Source organism: Corvus hawaiiensis, chromosome 1, assembly GCF_020740725.1.
Source record: "Corvus hawaiiensis isolate bCorHaw1 chromosome 1, bCorHaw1.pri.cur, whole genome shotgun sequence".
NCBI lineage: Eukaryota > Metazoa > Chordata > Aves > Passeriformes > Corvidae > Corvus > Corvus hawaiiensis.
This window is the reverse complement of record NC_063213.1, coordinates 92,354,344-92,367,699: the sequence shown is the minus strand read 5'-3', so window position 1 is coordinate 92,367,699 and position 13,356 is coordinate 92,354,344. Positions and strand designations below refer to the sequence as shown.

Sequence of the window (13,356 nt, the reverse complement as noted above, 5' to 3'; positions counted from 1 at the left end):
TCTGGTGCCAGTGGGTTCCAATCCTGGTCCTGGTGTATCCCGCCGGGTCCCAATGTGTCCCAGTCCATCCCAGCCTGTCCCACTCCGTCCCGGTCCCTTCCCTGCAGCCGCCGCCGTTTCCCGGATCCTGCCCCTCCCGCCCCCAGAGCTGCCGCCGGACGCCCCCCAAGATGCTGACGGGGGTCGGGGGCTTCGTGTTGGGCTTCGTCCTCCTGGGCCTGGGCTCGGCCTCCACCTGCGGGAGAAGGTGAGGGGGGGTCCCCGGGGGTCGTGTCCCCCCCCCTCGGAGCGCGTGGGACTCCCCCATGTCCCCCCCATGCCAGGGTCACCCCCTTTTCTCTCCCACAGCGCTCCTGACCCAACTCCTGCTCCTCCCTGCGAGGGGCTTTGGGGAGCCTCCCTGGGACCCCCTTGAATCCCCATTCCTGGGCACTGGGACCCCCCTGCACCCCTCATCCTGCACCAACACCACCCTGCACCCCCTTTCCCGGGTATCCTCCTCTCCCAGCCCCTGGATCCCCTGTGTCCTTGACCCCGGGGACCCCCGCACCCCCATTCCGGCCATTCCGGGGAACCTCAGCCCCAGGCCTCCCTTTCCTGGGAAACCCGAACTGGGCACGGGGCTCTGCAGCCGCTCCGGGAGTTACGATCACCCAAAGGAAAGGGACAGGAGAGGCGAGAGAGAAGCAGATTGGGAATCAGGGATCGGGGTCCCAGCGCCCAGTCCTGCTCCGCCGGGGGTGCGGCCCCGCAGCCGCAGGACAAAATGGATCCGCGGGTCCCGGTGCTTGCCCCGCTTCGGGCCGAACCCAGCGGGTTCCCGGCAGAGTTTGGCCGCAGGGCCCGGGAGTTCAGCCCAGCCCGGCCCGGGGGTCCCGCAGGGCGCGGCCGAGGAGGGTCCCGGGGGATGCCAGGAGGGGATCCAGGGGAATTCCCTGGAATTGCCCCGTCTCCTCCCCCCGCGCTCCCTTGGACACTTTGGCGACCGCTGACTGCCCCCGGCACCGGCAACCCCCTCCCCGCCCACGGCTCCTCCCGGGAACTTCTGGAAACAGTAGCGGAAAGAGTTCAAAAATTCATCATTATTTTGATTGATTTCGTTGGTTTCCGGGGAAGAACCGGTGGGAAACCCCCTCACCACAAACCTCCGAGAGGAGAACAACGGCGGGGGTAGGGGGGAAGGGAATAGAGAAAAACCACAATAAAATAGAAGAAAAAAAAAAAAAAGAGTAAGAGAAAAAAATCAAAGTAAAATAGTATATACAATAAAATAACACATCGTACCTATGAAAAAAATAAGATGACGGCAGAGGTGATTCTGTTGGGACTTTGGATTTCTTCTCCAAGCTCCGAGCCGGGTCTGAGCCAGAAACCGTTGGGCTGGCAGAGACATCGCTGCTGAGGGGCTGAATATTTGCAAGATTAAAGGATCAAGGAACACCTTGAGTTTGCAGCACTCCCAGCGCACGCGTTCGATTCGCTCATTTCAAGGTGAAAGCTCAGCTCCACTTGTGACTCTGCTTTGTAGCGATGAATGGAAACATTCAAGGAAATTCCCCTAGAAAGAGCCCGGGAAGGTTCGTGCTGGGAGAGCTCCCTCGGGGCAGCCCCGGCTCCTGCCCTGCTTGAGTCCCTCTCGAGCCCGCTGTGGTTTCCAGCTGCTTCGCTCCAGCTGCCCCAAATGCCCGTGAATTGCACGGAACTGGAACAGATCCGAGTCCTCGTGGCTCGGGCTAAGGGCAGGGAGAGGTCACTCAGGGATCGCCATGGCGGCCACAAGAGCCCCGCCGTGGGGAGATGAACTGGATTTGGGACGGAGCGGATCAGAACAGGAGAGTGAGGAGTAAAATAAACCCTGGTACAGAACCTTCCCGCGACCTCTTTCTCCTTGCCGGACTTCCCTTTATCCGCGGCTCCTCGCTGCTGTGCCCAGCGGGGCAGGGAGAAGGGATGGGAGTCGCGGTCAGTTCGTGCCGCTGCTTCGCCCTCGGGGACAGGAATCCTTCCCTGCTCCGGCGCGGGGTCCCTCCCATGGGCTCAGTCCCTGCCCTGGCCAGCGGGGGGTCCCTCCCCAGCCGTGCGGTCACTCCCCGGCCCGGCCCTGAGGCGCGGGGCAGTCGCGGGGCAGCTGCGCTCCGGCCCCGTCAGCGGCACCGCCGCTTCGTGCCGGGCAGGAGCGGCAGAAGGAGCCGGGCGGCGGCGGGGGCTGAATCCCGGCAGGAGGAGGAGGAAGAAGAGGAAGGGGCCGGGGCCGCCTGCGGTGTCCGATCCCCGGCAGCAGCGGCGAGGCCTCGGGGAGCGGCGGCGGGCGGGGCCCTTTGGAGCCGCCCCGAGGCCTTGGTGCCGCCGCGGGCCCCTGAAGGAGCCGCTCGGCGGGACGCGCGAGCTGGGAACGGAAGAAAACACAGAGAAAAGAATGAAATCCAATCAAAGAGCCGCACCGAGGGGAGTCTCCGACGGCCCGTGTCCCTGAAGAAGCTGCACCGTGAGACCGGCGAGGAGCCCGGCGGTGAAAGAGCCGCACCGGAGGGACTGGGATGAGAGGTGTGAATGGAATAAAATTTAGAGATTCAAATAAAAAATTATGAAAGAACCGCCCCGGGAGTGGCCGCTGCGCAGCGACTAAAAAGCGGCACCGGGGCGTTCCGGGGGTTGTTCCCGAGCAGCTCCGCTCAGCCCTCGGGCACCGCGCTCGGGCCCCGCGCACTTTTCCAGCCCGGCCGCCCCCACGGGCCGGGCCCCGCGGCTCCCGCTGCCGCCGCCTCGGCCCCGCAGAGCCCAACAACCCCGGAAAATCGCTGCCATGCACTAAAGAACCTTTTCGTGCTCAGCGAGGGGCGCAGAGGGGGGATCCTTATGAAGTCCCCTCCCCTCAGTCCCTGCTGGGCACGGCCGGGCATTAGCGCAGCTGCCGGGGCTGTGTCCCGGCACCGGCTGCTGCCACAGGGCACGGGGCTGCCGCGCTTGGGCATCAAAGCCGACAGATTTGGGGAGCAGGGACAGCCACAGAAACCCTCGGGGAGCCCTCGGGAGCCTGGAGCTGCACGAGGGACACAAAGGATGCCCCGGACACAGCGATGGCCCCAGCAGCGGCTCTGCCCCCCAGCACGGGGCTGTGTCCCAGACCCCACGGTCCAGCCCGAGGGTCGGGGGCGGCAGCGGAGCTGCTGGACGGAGCTTCCAGCCCCGCCAGCCGCAGCTCCGATCCCTTGGGCCGTGGCGCCGGTGACGGGTGTCCCTCGGCGCTCCCGGCGTCTGTCAGCTTTTGCAATGCAGAGGGAGAAACTGAGTCCCAGGTGGAGTCGGTTTCCATCAATCGCTATTTCTCCTTTCTTTTCTATGACGGATTTCACAGCGCTTCCTTTCCGCCCGGAGATTTGGAGAACAAAATTCCCGGCTGCCCCTGCATCCCTGCAGCTTTCCACAGCCCCAGCCTCGTCCCTCCTCTCCCGGTTCCTTTTCTCCAGTCTCTCCCTCGTGTCGCTGCCGGCTCGGAGGAAGGACATTCCCCCCGGCACCCCCTGCCTCCTCCTCCTGTCCCGTGGGGCGCAGTTGGTGCTTCTGGAGCCGCCTGCCCGCGCAGCCGGACCCGCCCTGCGGCCGCTCAGCGCTGGAGCCGAGGGAATGAACTGCGGGCATCGCTGGGCTGCGCTGGCCCCGGCCGGGTGCCCGGTGCCACCAAAGCCGCTCTGGCACTCTGCTCACAGCTGCAGCACACAGAGCACAGAAGGAAAGGCTCGAGGGCTGGGATCGGGGCAGGGAGAGCTCACTCACTGCTCACTGTCAGGGCCACGACAGACCTGAGCTGGGGAAATTAATGGAATTTATTTCCAAACCAATCACACCAGGAGAAGGAGAACTGAAAGAAATCCTACAAAACACCTTCCCCACCCCTCCCTCCTTCCCGGGCTCCCAGCCTCCGCCCGCAGTCCCTCCTCTGCTCTCCCTGCACGGCAATCTTGTCACCAGCCATGAACTTGGCTTTTGCCTCATCCCGGGATCTCTTCCCGGACAGGAAGAACTTTCCCCAGCAGAGATGCAGGCCCTGACGGCCTTTGAGGCTCAGGGTGTTTCTCCTGCAGCTCCTTGCAGGTCCCCTCTTCCCCTGCCGGCTCTCCTGCACCACAGAACTCTGCCGGCTGCAGCTTCACAAACGTCAGGTCCGGGTCTGGATGTTCCTGAACAATTTGCTTGAGGTCTTTGGGGGCTGCATTGAAACATAGATTTATAAGAAACATAAAGATTTTAATTAACTCTAGCTGTGTTGAAATTAGTTAGAATAGGAAGGAGTTTGGGCCCAGCTAGAGTTAATTAAAATAGTTAAGAGAGCTGGACCTGAAATGGGTTTCATGATGTTAGTAACTGATTACCAAATAACTGGTGATCTGTCATTTGTATGTTTGCTTAGCTGTGCTAAGAATGAGAAATAGAAACATTGATCAGTTGGTGTAGGGAACAAGGACAATTACCAATTTCCTCCCCTGGTGGGAACCCGTTCAAAAGTCACGCAAGAGGAAACTTAGAGGTCACTAAAGTAATTAGGATTGTTAAAGTTCAGAAAGGCAAAAAGGTCAAAATGAGGAAGATGAGTTACTTCATCTGTTTTAGGACCACTGACCCAATTCAAGACCATCGACTCAATTCAGAACACACACTACGCATGCTTAATGACATTTAAGCTCATTTCCATATGAAGCAGAAAATGGGAGGTGTTAACGTTATGAATATACATTTGTATTTTGGATATTTATAATATTTGGAATAAAAAGGTATCGTGTTTGTTTGTATCCAGGCCCTGCGTCTTAGGGAGCTATCCCATGCAGTGCCTGGCGCCAAATAAAACACACACTCATACACTCTAAACTGTTAGAGAAATTTTGTCCATCTCAGTTGGATATCAATATTAGATCGATATTCATATTTTAGTAAATCAGCATCTGATCCATTGTTCTTGTCTTCCCCTAGGGCCTGGCACAGGAGGTGGAACCCGGGTGCTGCTGCAGCGGCGCTGGGGGAGCCCCAGGACTCGCTGTGGCCGCTGTGGCAGCCGCAGCACAGCCCGTTCCCAGGGAGGAGCCGAGGGCTCCGTGGGGCTCTGCAGGACCTCGGCCCTGGGGCTCGTCTGCATCAGCCCGGGCAGCTGGGCTGGACTTGGCTTCGTTTGTGTCTCTGGCTGCCCTGGCACAGCAGCTGCCCAGCGCCCAGGGGCCAGCAATGGGAGCGGGGCAGGTCGGGGTGAGCTTCAGTGTCTGTGCCCGGCAGAAATGCCAAAGCCTTCCCTAAGGAGCAGCGAGTGCTGCCAGAGCACAGGATGCTGCTGCTGCTGCTGCTGCTGCTGCTGAGCACGGGACGGCCCCAGGGCTGATGTCAGACAAAGCCAGGATGGGAGCCACAAACAACGGGAGGAGGAGGAGGAGGGGCAAGAGAGGAGGAGAAGGGACAGAAGAGCAGGAATAGCGATTGGGGAGGATGGATGGAGGATCAGGAGCGGGAGGAAGAGGTGGGATAAAGGGGGAGGAGCGGGAGGAAGAGGAGGGAGAGAGGAGGCAGGAAGAGGAGCCTCCACGTGCATCCATCACTCTCTGTGTCCGCAGCTCTCGGCTCTGGGAGCATCGCTCCCCCCATCCCGCAGGTGACCGGGGAGGGGCAGCTGGCCCCAAATATCTTGGGCGGTCCCTGGGGGTGTTTTGGGAGAGGGGATTTTTGGACCTTTGTTGGTTCCTGGGGGGAGGGGAGTTCTGTGGGGGGCCGGGGGGAGGCGAATGTTTGGATCTTGCAGGACTCCAAAAGTGAGTCACAAATGCCGCTTGGGGGATATTGAGGAGCTCCCGGGACGCGGGATGGGGCCCAGGAAGGGTGGGATGTGGATTGGGGTGTGGGATGAAGTCTGGGGGAGGGGGATGGGCGGGATGGGGCCTGGGATGAGGCAGCCGAAGGTTGGGGATGATGAGGCCGGAGGGACCCCACTCCTTAGGGGCCTGCGGGGTATCCGCCAGCTCTGAGGGAGTTTTGGGGCACCCCTAATCCTGAGGGGGTGGTGCTGGCAGCGGGGGACACGCGGCTCCGGCAGCTCTGGCCCCACCTGAGCCCCCCCCGCCCCCTGCGCCCCCCGGAGCGGAATTTGGGGAGGGGGAGGTGGGGGCGGCCAGGCCGGGCCCCCCCGCGCTGTCCCAGCGGGGACCGAGTTCGGGCGGGAGCCCCGCGGGGCCCGGCCCTGCCCGGGCACGGCTGATGCCGCCCGCCTGCGGTCCGCACTGGTCCGGACTGGTGCTCCCAGTGCCGTGCGGGGCGGGGCCGCTCTGGGGACCCCTCAGGGCACAGCGCGGCTGCTTTGGGGCTGTCGGCACCTGGCCGGCGCTGGGGATAGGGCGTGTGGGGGCAGCTGGGGCCATACTGGTGGCACTGGTGGTGCTGGGAGCCCCCCCCCCGGCCGCGGGCGAGGAGCTCTGGGGTGAGGGGAGGGGTGGAAAAGGGGGGAACCTGTTGGCAACAGGGGGAGAGCAGTGAAAAGGGGATCGGACTCCTGAAACTGAGTGGGAGAGGGGACTGAGAGCCCCAAACCAAGCGCGTGGGACACTGAGGCTTTGGGGGAAGATGAGAAAGGAGGGGGATGGGGGGGAGAGGGAGGAAAAAGGGAGTGGGATCCTTCCCCTTAGTGGGGTCGGTTGGTGGCTGAGGAATGGGGCATGATGGGAAAAGGGTGGAGGGGGAAAAATGGGGGGTAGGACCTCCAGTCGAAGTGGGAGGGGTTTGGGGAACCCTAAAGTGTCCATCATGGCAAGGAACTGATCTCCTGTGGGAAGAGCTTTGGCCGGAGAATGGAGCTGATTGCCCAGCAGAGGATCCAAGTGGGGGAGAAGTCCTGTGTCTGCCCAAGCTTTGCGAGATCCCATCTCAGAGGAGAGAGACCCTACAGGGGCCAGGATTTCAGGAAAAGCTTTGGTAGGAGTCCCAACCTCACCAGGTACCAGGGGATCCACACTGGGAAGCCCCTATGGATGCCCAGACTATGGGAAGGGCTTCACTGTGAGCCCTTGGAAGAGCCCCTGGAACACCTGTAGGAGCCACCTGGAGGAGGGTCCCTACAAGTTCTCGGCTGCAGGAAGAGCCCCAAGGAGCCCAGGTCCCCCCAGAACCACCACCTGAAGCAGAAGGTGGTGACAACTCTCCATCCCAGGGCCCTGGGAACACTGTGGGGTCTCCAGCCTGACCCCCTCCAACAAGGGGCTCCCACCAGCCCTCATCCTGCCCCTAAAATCCCTTGGGATCTCCCATCAATCTCTGCATCCCCCACTTCCCTCTCCATCCTGACATGAGACAAAAGGGGTGGAAGTCCCCACCCATGGTGACCACAACACCAAATTTTTATCTCCACCCACCAATTTTGCATCTTTTCCCTTGGCCAGGTTCCCCCTCAGTGGGTGGGAGCAGCCCAGAGCCCTGCACTGCCCATCCCGACCTGTCCTGGCTCCATTCCCATTCCTCCTGTGGGGTGTGAGGGGTTTTGGGAATCAGGGGAGGAGGAGGAGGGATGGAAGAGAAGAAGGAGGGAAGAAGGAGTTGGAGAAAGGATGAAGAGAGGAGGAGCAGGAGGTGGGATTAGGGAGGAGAATGGATGGAGGAAGATGAGAAGAAGGCAGAGGAAGAGGAGGAAGCTCGTGGGTCCAGCGCTCCCAGAATTTGCAGGCCCCTCACCCCAAGGAGCATTGACCTCCCCATCCCACCTGGTACCTGGGGAGGGGGAGCTTGGCCCAAATATTCTGGGGAATCCCTGGGCCGGTGTTTTTGGGGGGGATGTTTGGATCTTGCAGGACTCCAAAGCTGAGCCATAGGTGCCCCTTGGGGGGGGACACTGGGGAGTCCCCAGGAGGTGTTTTTGGGGGGTCCCTGCAGCAGACGCTGGCAGAGACCTGGTGGGGTCGGAGGCATGTGGGTCCCTTCCGCAGTGGGGGTTGGATCCACCCGGGTCAGGCACCGCTGCCTCCGTCCCAGAGTCAGGGGCCTGCAGGACCCATCAGTGGAGCCAGAGAGGGGAACCTCGGGAGCCCCAGAGTGAGGAGAACAGAGAGGGGAAGTACTGGGACCAGGGGAACCCCGGCAGTCTGGAGGAGTGAACCCCTGTGACCCCCAGGACCCCAAAGTGGGGAGCCCAGAGAGGGGGGAGCACCACGATTCACAGGACCTTCAACAGCCTGGAGAGGGGAAGGGGGAGGGGACTCCTGGGACCCCCTGCACCCTGAAGCAGAGAATAAGGGGAGAAGGGACCCCAGGACCATAAGTGGGGTTCCCTGGCATCCCTAAGTGGGGAGACAGAAGAGTGGGGAACTTTTTGGATTCCTGGGACTCCCAGCAGCCTGGGGAGGCTGGGGACCAGGTAGAGAGGGGGATCCCCAATACAAGCGTGACCCCCAGCAGCTGGGATGGGGGGAACCCTGAACACCAAAAGGGAAGGACCACAGAAAAAGAACTCCTGGGAGGCTTTCTCAGGGCTAAATATTGGTGTTTGGGAGGGTTTTATGGATCCCAGATGCCTGGTGACTTCTAGAGCTGGACTTGGGCAGAGGAACCTTCAAACTCAACATGCTCATCCCCTGTTTTCTCCTCAAACCAGGATTTCCCATTCCCAAACCTTGGGCCAGATATAGGAGGAGGCTGTGAGGCAGAGGAAGATGCCCCGGGACACCCAGGCAGGTGAGGAGGAAGTCACTGCCCCTTTTCCCCTCTCTCCTGCTCCATCTCCCAGCCCAGCATCGCTCCAGCTGCAGGACAACCCCGCTGCCGACGCCGTCCTGCTGGGGACGGACTGGGGGGATCTCCTTGCCCTTCTCTGTGGCACGGAGGCAAATCCCATCCTCTCCTTGTCCTTCCTCCCCAGACAAGGAGCTGAGGACGGAGCCCAGGGAGGACAAATCCCCGCAGCAGAACCTGGTGGAAGAGGCTGTTTTGAGCGGCTCCACGGCGCAGGAATCCAATGGGGAGGAAAAACCACGGAGACCCCGCAGGAGGAGGGGCGGCAAACGCAGCCCAGGGTGCTCTGAGGAGGACAGACCAACCCTGTGCCAGGAAGGCGGCCAGAGATCGAGCCGGAGCTCAGACCTGGTGGTCCATGAGCGGCTTCACAGTGGGGAGAAGCCCTACAAGTGTGGGGAATGTCGGAAGAGCTTCAGCCGGAGCTCCCACCTGATCCGCCACCAGATGATCCACACTGGGGAACAGCCCTATGAATGTGGGGAATGCTGGAAGAGCTTCAGAGAGAGCTCCCACCTGCTCCGCCACCAGAGGATCCACACAGGAGAGAGGCCCTATGAGTGTTCCGAGTGTGGGAAGAGGTTTCCGACCAGCTCCGATCTCCTCCTGCACCAGCGAATTCACACGGATGAGAGGCCCTTCCGCTGCCCCGACTGCAGGAAGGGCTTCAACCGCAACTTCCACCTCATCAGGCACCGGCGCATCCACACTGGGCAGAGGCCCTACGAGTGTAGGGAATGTGGGAAGAGCTTAAGCCGGAGATCCCACCTGATCCGCCACCAGATGATCCACACTGGGGAGAAGCCATATGAGTGTGGGGAATGTGGGAAGAGTTTCAGATGCAGCTCCAACCTGACCGTCCACCAGCGCATTCACAATGGAGAAACGCCCTACGAGTGTCCTGACTGTGGGAAGGGGTTTCAGACCAGCTCCGATCTCCTCCGGCACCAGCGGATTCACACAGAGAGGCCCTTCCGCTGCCCCGACTGCAGGAAGGGCTTCAGGGACAACTCCGACCTCCTCAGGCACCGGCGCATCCACAGCGGAGAGAGACCCTATGAGTGTGGGGAGTGTGGGAAGAGCTTCAGCACGAGCTCCAACCTGATCGTCCACCAGCGCATCCACACAGGAGAGAGGCCCTACGAGTGTTCCGAGTGTGGGAAGAGGTTTCCAAAGAGCTCCAATCTCCTCCTGCACCAGCGCATTCACACAGAGGAGAGGCCCTTCCGCTGCCCCGACTGCAGGAAGGGCTTCAAACACAAATCCCACCTCGTCAGGCACCAGCGCATCCACACCGGGGAGAGGCCCTGCGAGTGTCCCCAGTGTGGGAAGAGCTTCTCCAGGAGCTCTCACTTGACCCAACACCAACAGAGGCACCGGTAAGGGAAGCCCTGCGAGTGCCCTGAGTGCAGGAAGAGCTTCATCCTCTACTCCAACTTCATCCCCCAGCAGAGGACCCACGTTTGGCAGAGCCCTGGTGACCCACATTCCCCGTGATCCAGTTTGGGAAGAGCCCTGGCTGGTGCTCTCCACGTCCTCCTGGATCCCCGTAGGCACCTGGGTGAATGCAGGGGCTGGAACATCCATCGGGACTCTGACTGAAATCGGAAATTCATTGGGAAGAGCTGATTTGTTGAGTTTATGGCCCAAAAATTCTCACCTGCTCTGTCCAGTTGTTTCTTCTGGTGGCATCCAGCAATCCTGGATGATCTTGGATGTCTTTTTCAACCTAAATAGTTTCCTCCTTCATCCTGTCAAAACAACCAAAATTGGGGTAGAAATAAAGGAATTCAACAAAGGTATCTAAAGCAGCACCATTTTCCCGGGATTTGGGGGTGAATTTGGGGTTGGTTCAGGGGAATATTCAGGAGGATTTGGGTGTTGTGAGGCCATGGGCTGGGCAGACGGGGCCACAGTCTCGTAGTTGTGCTGGCAGAACGTGTCCACCTGACACGTACCGGGGCTGTGCTGGAATTCTCTGCTGCTGCTGGGCCACTCGGGGGGTCTGGCCCAGCAGGAAAGGTGACCCTGAGCCAGGAGCTTTCCTTGGCCGCAGCAAAGCCTCGGCACGGAAAGACCTTCCCAGCACTGTGCCCTGGGCCGGGAGGGATTGTGCCACCAGAGCTGTCCCTCCATTTCTTCTGCCAGGCAGCTCTAGGACATGGAAAGTGGAGAAGCCAGAGCTGACTCTCAGCTTTCCGCAGTCCTCCAGAAGGATCCTGTGTGGGAAGCACCCTGGGAACAGGGTTTCTGTGCCAGGGCAGGGGAATTCAGAGCCCTTTCCTCCCCCGTGGGCCAAGGCTCTGGCCCTGGCCCTTTGCAATGGCCCTGCAGCTGCCAGAGGGGCCTTTTTGGCTCAGCTGAGAGCAGTCCTGCTGCAAGGCTGTCCTCGAGCTGCTTGGGCTGCAGATGTGCCCAGGGAATGCTCATTGCTTGCAGTCTCAGGCGCTGTGGGTGTGCAGGTGTAACTACTGCAGGAGGGAACAGCTCTGCTGGGGGCAGTTCTCTTTTTCTTGGTGTGTTTTTTATGTTGAATGAACGTTCCCTGCCAGCTCTGGGCAGAGCTCTGTACCTGTATGTGCCACTTGTCTGTGGCACTGTGGCTCAGGAGGTGGCCAAGGGGAGCTTGGCCGAGGTGTGGGCAGAGGAATGGCCATCAGGCCAGGCTGGGGGTCAGCGGCCGGTCAGTTGCGTTGCGTGGCCGCGGCTCTGGAGGCTTGTGTGGGAGCGTGTGCAGGGCTGGAAGGCTGGGGCTGCCGCCGCTGTGTCCCAGAGCCGGGAAGGCCGGGGCTGGCCCGGCCCTGGCCCGGCCCCGCCAGCTCTGCCAGCTGCCGGTGGGGACACAAAGGGCAGCTCCGAGCTGCGGCCGCACAAACGCAGCGCCCGCAGAGCTCCAGGGCAAGGTGCTGGCCCTGGCTCGGGGCTGGGCCGGGGCCAGCGGCAGAAAATCAACTTGCAGCTTGGGCCCCGCAGCAGGGAGGAGCAGCAATTGCTGGCTGAGAGAGACTCTTGCCAAGGGCCTGCGGGGCCGGGCCCCAGGGAACGGCTTCCCGCTGCCCGAGGGCAGGCTGAGATGGGATGTGGGGCAGCAATGGTTCCCTGGCAGGGCGCTCAGGGCCTGGCACAGGCTGGCCCGAGAAGCTGCGGCTGCCCCCGCATCCCTGCAAGTGTCCCAGGCCGGCTCGGCCATTGGGGCTTCCTGCCCAGGAGGGCTGGGCTGGGCTGGGCTGGGACTGCTGAGGGTGAGATGGGCTCTGGCTGAGCCAGCTGAAGGCTGGGCATGATGAGGCCGGGGGGACCCCGTTGCTGAGTGGGTTCTGGAATATCCCCCATTCCTGAAGGGATGTCAGGGTATGTCGCATTCCTGAGGCAGTTTTGGGGTCCCCCCAATGCTTCGGGAGGGGTTCTGAGAGGGGGGCTCTGGCACTTGGAAGGGGGACCTATTGTCAGGGATGCGGGGAGCCCATTTTGGGAAGGATGCTGCTGTTTCTGGCAATGTTTAGAGGTTCTGAATGGCCTGAGGGGCCCTGGCTCTCATTTTGGGACTTGAGGTGAGCCCATGGGCACAGCGAGGCCTGAGGAGAGGTTCCAAGCTCCCAGTTTGGATGGAGGGATTGAGCAGGTGCCTCCAATAAACTCAATGCCAGCCCCAATGTGTCGATGGCAGCCCCAAATGGCTCGATCCGTCAGCCCCAAGCCCCGTGTGTGCGGAGTCAGGAACCACAGAAGGGGAATTGGTGTCCAGGAGGGGAGGGATGGGATGAGGTGGGATGGGGATGGCATTTTGGGGGTGGGATGAAGTTTGGGAGGGATGGGGTGGTTTGGGCACTTCGCGTGTGTCACTCCAGGGAGGGAAAGCAGGAGCCGCTTTTAGGGAGGCTCCTGCTTCTTTTTGGCAGTTTTGGGGCCATTAGGTGGCTTCTGGGAGGTTTCAGGGAATTTGGGGAAGGTGATGTAAAGTCCCCGCAATTTGGGTGGCTGAGGTGAAGTTCCCCACATTTTGGGAGGGTGAGGGGACCCCAATTGGGAGGGAATTCGGAAGGAATTCAGAAGGAAGGAAGGAATTCGGAAAGAAGGAATTCAGAAGGAAGGAATTCGGAAGGAAGGAAGGAATTCAGAAGGAAGGAAGGATTTCGGAAGGAATTCGGAATAAGAAAGGAAGGAAGGAAGGAAGGAAGGAAGGAAGGAAGGAAGGAAGGAAATAATCCTTAATAGTAATGTGAAACCAACAAGAAAATAGAAAGTAAAAAAAAAAAGAAAAAGAAGGAAATAAGAGAAGAAAGAAGGAAAGAAAGAAGACAGAAAACAACAGGAAATGAAAAAACCAAAGAATTAAAGAGAAAAGAAGAATAGAGAAAAGAAAGAAAAGAAAGAAAATAAAGAAAAGAAAGAAAAGAAAGGAAGAAAGAAAGAGAAAGAAAGAAGGAGACAGAAAGCCAGAGCAAGAGAGAGAAGGAAGGAAAGGGAAGGAAAGCAAGAAGAGAAAAGAGGAAGGGAGGAAGGGAGGGAGGGAGGGTGACCTCAAGGATGAGAAGCTCTTCCTCAGCCTGGGCACCTTCTTCAAAGACACGCTCCACGCCCCATGTGCAGGTGAGTGCACAGCCAGGG

General features: G+C 60.2%; 1 protein-coding gene across 1 annotated transcript; it reads left to right on the top strand.

The window, feature by feature from the left end:
- Positions 1-1,766: 1,766 nt before the first annotated feature.
- LOC125334591 (zinc finger protein 436-like) lies at positions 1,767-10,556 on the top strand. The gene is made up of 4 exons (XM_048321601.1): positions 1,767-1,836; positions 4,966-5,159; positions 8,646-8,691; positions 8,876-10,556. The coding sequence occupies exons 1-4, from the start codon at positions 1,767-1,769 to the stop codon at positions 10,129-10,131; spliced, it is 1,566 nt and encodes a 521-aa protein (XP_048177558.1). The 3' UTR covers positions 10,132-10,556.
- Positions 10,557-13,356: the final 2,800 nt, after the last annotated feature.